We start from the raw sequence: 7,662 nt of genomic DNA, 5'->3' as shown, positions 1-7,662 counted from the left end.
GGTGTGGGAAAATTACGAAAACAGAGGAGATTCTAAAATAATCCTTAGGAAACCACCTAGATTGCTAAGAGAATTTCAGAGTTTCAAAGGCTATGAAATGGGTGGGCTCAGGCCTGGATCTCCAAGGCATAAGGAGAGCCAGGTGACACCTGTGTTCCAGGAGAAGAGAATGGAAAATGGACCCAGGGCTGTCTCTGACAGATGAGCAGCTGGAGTGGGAAGGAGGGATCTGGGGGACCCAGGAGGCTGGAGGGACCCAGGGCTGGGAGCTGAGGGCGGGGCTGTGCTTCAGCCTCCTCCTCCCACTGCCCCTCCCCTGCCCGCAGGAGCCCTTTGTGAGGAACAGGCCCCAGCTCTGTGATGCAGGCCTGGGCCCCACTCCCTAGACCCAAAGGGGATGCCCAGCCCTCAGTTGCTTGAAGGCGACATTGCACTTCAGATGGAGAAAATGCTCTTTCCTCTGAAGAGCCCTAGTGCCACATGGCTGAGCCCCAGCTCCACTCCCTGGATGATGGATTTCATCCTCACCAGTGTGTGTGGCCTGGTGCTCCTCTACCTATTACTCTCCTACCTCCACAGTGACCCACCCTCACCCCCGCCCGGGAGGAAGAGGAGCAGCAGGGAGGTGAGGAGCCCTCAGCCCAGCCCCACAGAGGAAGATTCTCTCTTCTTTTCCTCCCCTCATTTCCACTTTTCCTAAACAACGAGAGACACTCCCACGATGGGAAATCTCGTCATCCCTCTAGGGCAGGGCAGGGCAGGCAGGGGTGAGAGTGGGCGGAGGATTCCACCCCCAGCTCCCAGACCATCTGTGGGGTGCGCAGGGGGCGTCAGGGCAAAAACCAACACCAGACTCAGTGGCGAGGACCGGGTCAGGCCCCAGCCTCATCACCCTCCTTCCTGGGCCAGGTGCCTGGGGGCCCAGCCTCCTCTGTGTGATCTGGTGAGCTGTGTTGAGCCCCCGAGAGCCTCCCACGAGAGCCTGGATTCGCCTGTGGCTGCACCCCGGCCACATGTGCTTTTTCCTCCTTCACCACAACCCCATGGTCCCTGGCCTCCTCTCCATTCTCCTCCAATGCAGAGTCCTACCGGCAGCTCAGAGGTGCCTGCAGACCTGAGCCTGGGTGTGCCTTCAGGGAGGAGCAGGGACTGGGGACACCAGGGTGGAGTCACACAGAAAACCCCTCCTTGCATTTTCCTAAGAAGGAAAACGGAAAACATTTCATTCATGGTGAACATGAGTAAAAAGCGCACACAGAGCTCCGTGAGCTAGAGGCAGGGAGCCGTGTCCTTCATGAGCACTGCATGTGTGCAGCTGGTCTGGGGAGAGGAGACTGAGAACTGGTCCCAGCCCCTCATCCTTTCTTGCTTCTCAGCCTCAAAGGGAGAGAAGGGGGAGGTCCAGGAGCAGAAAGAAGATCTCAGCTCTGAAAGGTGAGGCTCTGCTGCTCCCCAGGACTCCCCAGAGGTGACAGCATCGCCTGTCCCTGAGGAAGTCATTTGCAGAGGCCTGAGAGGGAAACTCCTGGGAGGGAAATCAGAACCTGGGGCCTCCTCAGATTCCCTGTGGGAATGAAGCCATGGGCCTGGGACCGGTATTGCCCATAAGGGGGCGGTGTGGGGAAGGGACCAAGGCCTGCCGGGATATGGGGGGAGGTCAGGGAGGCTCCAGGTCCATGTGGACAGCTGTTTACCTCGGCCATGGCTGACTCCTCTTTGAGACCACCCGTTTGCTCTCCCAACAAGATGGTTGTGACACCCATGAAGGGGTGGACGTGGAAGCACTTTTTGCAAATGACAAAGTGCTGCACAGTGGACACCTTCCTGTCATCATCGGGTCCATATGGCTTTGGCCACAGATGTGTGGGTTTCAGGATCTAGTTCCCTGTGGTGTCCCCTAAAGAGACACCCACTCAGCTTCCATGAGGTTCCCAGGCTCCGACCTCTCCACCATAACCCTGTCTCCTGACTTCCAGCTTGCAGAAACCTCATGAGGGAGCTGGAGGAGACCCGGGACCTGAACTACCTTCTGGAAAAGTGAGGAGCTTCCCCCTTCTCTCCATGTGCTCCTTCCTACCAGGGCCTCTGATGCAACCCTAGGGCCTGCTGGTGATCTGGGAGGGAGAGGTCCTGGGAAGGGGAGAGGAGAGGACTGAAGCCCTGGGGCAGGCTTAGGCAGAGCTTTGTGAAGTCAGTAGTGGGGGAGGTGGAGGAGCTGTAGGCCCCAGGTGCCCACCCCTCCTGGCTTCTCCGCCCCACATGCCCCTGGCTGCAGCTTGTGTCTCTTGTCTCCTGCAGCCACCTGAGGAAGCTCGCTGGCGAGGGCGGCTCCCATCTGCCCTTAGGTGGAGACCCCCCGGGTGACGTGTGCAAACCAGCGCCTGCTAAGGCCCACCAGCTGCATGGGAAATGCATGCCAGATCCATCTCCTGCCAGCTTGTCCCCAGCAGCTCCCCCAGCTCCTCTGGCCTCCACCCTGTCACCAGGCCCGATGACCTTCTCAGAGCCTTTTGGACCACACTCAACCCTGAGTGCCTCCAAGCCTCCAGAGCCCTTGCTTCCCCTAAAACACCCTGCATCCCGGCCACATGTGGTTTTTCCTCCTTCACCACAGCCGCATGGTCCCCTGACCTCCTCTCCACCTCCACCCGACTCCAGCCTGGCTGGACTTCAGTGTGACTCCACAACATGCCTCGTCCCCAAGAGCTCCCCTCTACACAACCAGGGGCTGCCTTCTCCAACCAGGGTGATCTCTGGCCTTGGGCGTTCCAGCGATCCCATCTGGGACCTCTATTGCTGGAGGGAGTCTGCCACCACCTGGGGCCTCTCCACCTGTTCACATGGCAAATCCCAGCCACAGCATCTTCCCAACCACCCCCTAGAGGCTTCCTTCTGGGGAGACCCCACACCCAGGCACGTGGAGGTAGGTGGCTGCACATTCATTCACCCTGACGTGCAGAAGCTGCTGGAGACTCTCATCGCCAAGAGAGCACTGATGAAGATGTGGCAGGAGAAAGAAAGGGAACGGGCCGGCCACCTGCAGATGACATCATTGGGGAAGGAGTGGGACATCACGACTCTAAATCCCTTCTGGAATGTGTCAACCCAACCACAGCAGCTGCCCCGTCCTCAGCAAGTCTCTGACGCCACAGCGGTGGGGGACCACTTGCAGCAGAAATGCAGCCAGCTTTTCTGGAACCTCCCATCTTTCAACAGCGAGTCCCTAGTAGCCACAGCCTGGGTTTCTAGCAAGACTTCCTCACAGAATGCGCACTCCGTATCACTGGATAAAGCCTCCACTTCTCTTCCAGGTGAACCTGAGGTTGAGGCATCCTCACACCTTTCCCAGGCACTGCCTGCCTCACAGAATGCGCACTCTGTATCATTGGATAAAGCCTCCACTTCTCCTCCAGGTGAACCTGAGGTTGAGGCATCCTCACAGCTTTCCCAGGCACCGCCCCAGCCCGACCACATGGCCCAGCCCCAATTTTTCACTCCAGCCTGGCCCCAGTCCCAGCCCCCGCCTTTGGCTGGGATCCAGACCCAGGCCCACCTCTCACCCCCTGTCCCAAGCCTACCGTGCTCTTCTCCACCCCAGATTAGGGACTGTGGGGCATCTTACCCTCCAACCCAGGAGAGGACAGAGTCTGTCATCCCCGCTGGAAAGGAGAATCTTGAATGGACCTTGAAGAAGCGATCAAAGTGGAAGAGGGTTTTGCCCTCTCTCCTCACAAAGTCTCCGGCTGGCCTGAGCCAGCCCACTGCCCACCTTCCCCAGGAGAGGCCAGCCTCCTGGAGCCCCAAGTCAGGCCCCATCCTTCCCGGGGTTACCACCAGCCCTGAGCTCCCAGAGCACCGGTGGCAAGGAAGGAGTGCCATCCACCAGGAGCAGTCCTGGGGCCCTCCCAGCAGATTCCAGGCATCTGGGGACCTGCTGCAGCCTGAGGGGGAATTCCCAGGGAGGCCCCAGAGTCAGGCAGAAGAGACACAGCAGGCCCTCTCGCCCTCCCAGCCTTCTGAATTTGCAGGGAAGGGCAGGAAGGATGTGCAGAAGACCGGGTTCCGGAGTTCTGGAAGTTTCTCTGGGAAGGGGTGCTTACGGTCCAAACTAGGGCCAGACCCAAGCCGGGATCGAGGCTCAGGAAGGACCTCAGTGAAGTTTCTGGAGGAAGACAAGGAGGAGGCAGAAGGTGACATATGGAGGCCCTGGAAATACCAATCAGTAAGTTCCACACCCGGGGACCCAGACAAGAAGCATCTGGAAAACAAGCTGCAAATCCATCTGGCCAGGAAGGTGGGGGAGATCAAAGAGGGCTGGATCCCCGTGCCTCTGCGTCGCTCCTGGCTCATGGTCAAATGTGCTGTTCCCCAGTCTGACACCCACAGGAAACCCGGGAAGCTGGCATCCTGGAGGGGTGGGAAAGCCCATGTGAACACCTCCCAGGAGCTTTCCTTCCTCCAGCCCTGCACCCAGCAGATGCTGGAAGTGCATCTTTTAAGGTTCCGTGTGAGACACAGGTGGGGTCCAGACCTCCAGTCCCTGGAGCCCACAAATGTCTGGTCAGGTGAGGCTCAGGCCCCGCCCTTCCCACAATCCACCTTTCATCCCTGGGCCTCCTGGGAATCTCGGGACAAGTCTGCAGCCAAGGTTCCCATTTTCCTGGGAAAACGTCCTCAGAATGGTCCAGGAGACAACAGAACAACAAGCAAGTCAGTCCTGACCGTGAGTGGTGCTCTCGCTCCCGCACCACCTGAGCAGGAGGAAGCCCAGAGGCCCCTGAGAGGGTCCCAGTCAGCTGACACCCATGGGCGATCAGAGGCCTTTCCAACTCGACATGAGGACAGGGGGTCTTCTCAGCCCCCCACATGCAGCCTTGTGGGCAGAACCTGGCAGAGCAGGACTGTCCTGGCATCCGGGAAACCCAAACCCAGACTAGAGGGGAGTATGGGTTCAGAAATGGTTGGGAAGGAGGCAAGGTTTGAGAGTGAGAGCATGTCCCCAGGAAACGTGTGTAGTAGCAGAGCCCTGCAAGAGCTCAGCATAGGGTCCCAGTGGGCAAGGGCCAAAGACGCCCTGGAGGCACTGAAGGTGGGGGAGGAGAAGCCCCCCACTTGGGACGTCACCGTGGGACCCAGTGTGAGGGCAAGATCAGGAAGCGTTCAGGTGGATCTGAGGAGCACGGGGACTCTGGGGACCACTGATAACCCCTCAGGGTCTACAATCCGTGTTGCTCAAGATCCAGAGCAGCTGCGCCTGAAATCGCAGGTGGTCAGTGAGATTGCGCTCCTAGCGCAGGTGGATTCAGAGGAGCAGCCGCCAGGCCGCGCCTCAGGCGTCCGCCTCCAGGATGGCGCCATAGATCTGTGCCTTCCAGGCCACCATGTGGACATGCTCCCCGCCGCAGACAGGCTGCCCGCTCAGGCCCCTCTGTCCACCTCCCAGAGTGTGTCCAGTAAGAACATGACGGCTTCCCAGGGGCCATGGGCCCTCCTATGGAAGGGAGGGGACAGCCCACGGCAGCAGGAGCCTGGGAGCCCGAAAGCAAAGGCCCCGCAGAAGAGTCAGAAGACTCTGGGCTCTGCGGACAAGGGCGAGGCCCGCAGGAGACCCAGACCAGGGGAGCAGGGACACGGCTCCAAGGGACCAAGGACCTCTGAAGCCAGTGGGAGGAGCCACCCTCCCCACGCCAGGGAAATAGGAGACAAAGAAGAAAGGAAATACAACCAGCGTCAGCCGGAGAAGGGAGAGACGCCACCAGAAAGCCACTTCCGGAGAAAGATCGGTCACCATCCACAGGGTCTACACCCCAGGAAAACAGGCGCAGGGTGGGAAGACGTCCTGGAGAAAGGCAAGCCTGGGGCAGATGCTGTCCAGAGCTGGGGGTCTGGCCCAGCAAGGCTGTTTACGGACTGCATGGTTGATGAAGCCTGGACCATCAGCAGAGGTGTGAGGCAAATCCTGGTGGACAAACTGGGGCTTCCGTGGGGACGTGGTCCCTCAGAGGTCAGTCGCCACAAAGGTGACCTCCATGCTCAGGAGAATGTGCCTTCCTGTGGCCACAGGGGTCACTGCCACCAGGAACATAGCAGAGAGATGAGAGCTCTGGCCTGCAGCCCCAAAGCCACCCCCAGGGGCCACCACTGTCCTGTCAAAAACAGCAACATCAGAGACAGAGACAGCAGATGGGCCCCACCTCCCCGGGAGCCTGTGTCCCCAGCTGGCCCCCACCACCACAGGCCACGCGTGGCAAGCGCCTCGAGTGGCCCCATCCGCGGCCGCAGGGACTGAGGTCTACACGAGGTGTCTTGCCTCCTGAACCAGAGAAAGCTTCTTGCACGTCTCCTGGGGGAGACGGGGTTCTACTCAAATAAAACTGACACCTACACGTTAAGCCTGTCCTGCCTGGGTGATCACAGCCGCCATGCGTTCCAGACTTTCACAGAGAAGTTCCCAATACACTTGGTTTCCCTGCAGAGGTGGTGGCTTCTGTCTGTGCCATGCTAGGGCACAGGAACGGGCTCCGTGTCCACTCCTCCTGAGTGCGGCTTCTAGAATGGCTGGGCCTGGAGGAGGCTGGCAGGGACGTGGAGGACCCCCTCTTCTCCCTGTCCAGGGAGAAACCGTGTCTGGTTTCCAAACTGGATCATGACCCAGAGTCTTCAGTATGTGTAAGGACAGCAAACCCTATGGAGACCCCACCGGGCTCTGGCTCACTGCATCCCCGTTCTCACTAAGGTAACTTCTGTTCTGCTGTGGGGCTGGGTCTGCAGGGGCCTCACGGCCTGAGGCGGTGGTAGGCTCCCCTGAGGCTGGAGGAGTAATGGATCCCAGCAGCCTCCCTGCCCCGTGGTAGCCTGGGAATGTGGGGGTGTCCTGTACGGGCCCTGGGTCAGAGGCGGGACAGCTCCTTCCCAGATGTCCTGGTGGGGAAGAGGTGACACCCTCTCCAGACCCTTCCCTGCCTGCTGAGTTCCGGGATGGACCTGGGCCCCGCCAGCACTTGGCTCAGCCTTGGTAACACCCCTGGGTTTGCGTCTGGTGTCCCCTGCCTCACTCTCCAGAGCAGTCTCCTGGGCCACTAGTGTGGGGTGTCTGTTTCAGGAGGCACCCAGGGCTGCTGCCTGCCCCCCTGGCGGGACTCTGTGGTCAGGAACCACAGGAGGGGTCCTTAGGCCCAGGGTGGGAGGTGGGAGAAGAATCCGGGAAGACGAACGTAAGTTCGCAAGTGCGGGATCCACAAGCTGCCCACAGCTGTAACCAGGGTCCTCACAGTCCGGTGATCATTACAAGTAAAAGTGGTCAGTGCCACTCCCAGGGCAGAGGGACCCAGAAGGCAAGGGCTGGCCTGGGTGACACAGCACATCTATGGCTCCAAGCCCAGATGCTGGCAGGGGACACACCGGGCCTCAGAGGATCTGGTCACATGGTTCACAGGGAGCGTTCCCACAGGGCACGGTCCTGGGCTCCTCCGTCCTGATGCTGGGTCCCTCCTGGCCATCCCCAGGGAAGGCAGGAGCAAAGGCAGGAGCTGGTCCCCAGAGGGCTCTGTCCAGGGGCCTTCTGCCCAGGGAGAGCTCTGCACCTGCAGGGGTTGTGGAGGCTGAAGACAAGGGGACAGGCCTGTACCCAGGCGTGGTGAGACTCATGCTGGAGACCTGTTT

The 7,662-nt window shown here is 59.9% G+C and overlaps 1 protein-coding gene across 1 annotated transcript; it reads left to right on the top strand.

Annotated features, from left to right (window-relative positions):
• The first annotated feature begins 397 nt into the window (after positions 1-397).
• LOC115893894 (spermatogenesis-associated protein 31E1-like) lies at positions 398-6,387 on the top strand. The gene is made up of 5 exons (XM_030919186.1): positions 398-625; positions 1,377-1,434; positions 1,977-2,037; positions 2,299-3,311; positions 3,414-6,387. Exons 1-5 carry the CDS (start codon positions 398-400, stop codon positions 6,287-6,289), a joined length of 4,236 nt encoding a protein of 1,411 aa, XP_030775046.1. The 3' UTR covers positions 6,290-6,387.
• The last annotated feature ends 1,275 nt before the right edge of the window (positions 6,388-7,662 follow it).

This window comes from Rhinopithecus roxellana, chromosome 16 (assembly GCF_007565055.1).
Source record: "Rhinopithecus roxellana isolate Shanxi Qingling chromosome 16, ASM756505v1, whole genome shotgun sequence".
Classification (NCBI taxonomy): domain Eukaryota; kingdom Metazoa; phylum Chordata; class Mammalia; order Primates; family Cercopithecidae; genus Rhinopithecus; species Rhinopithecus roxellana.
This window is presented reverse-complemented; position numbering and strand designations above follow the sequence as displayed.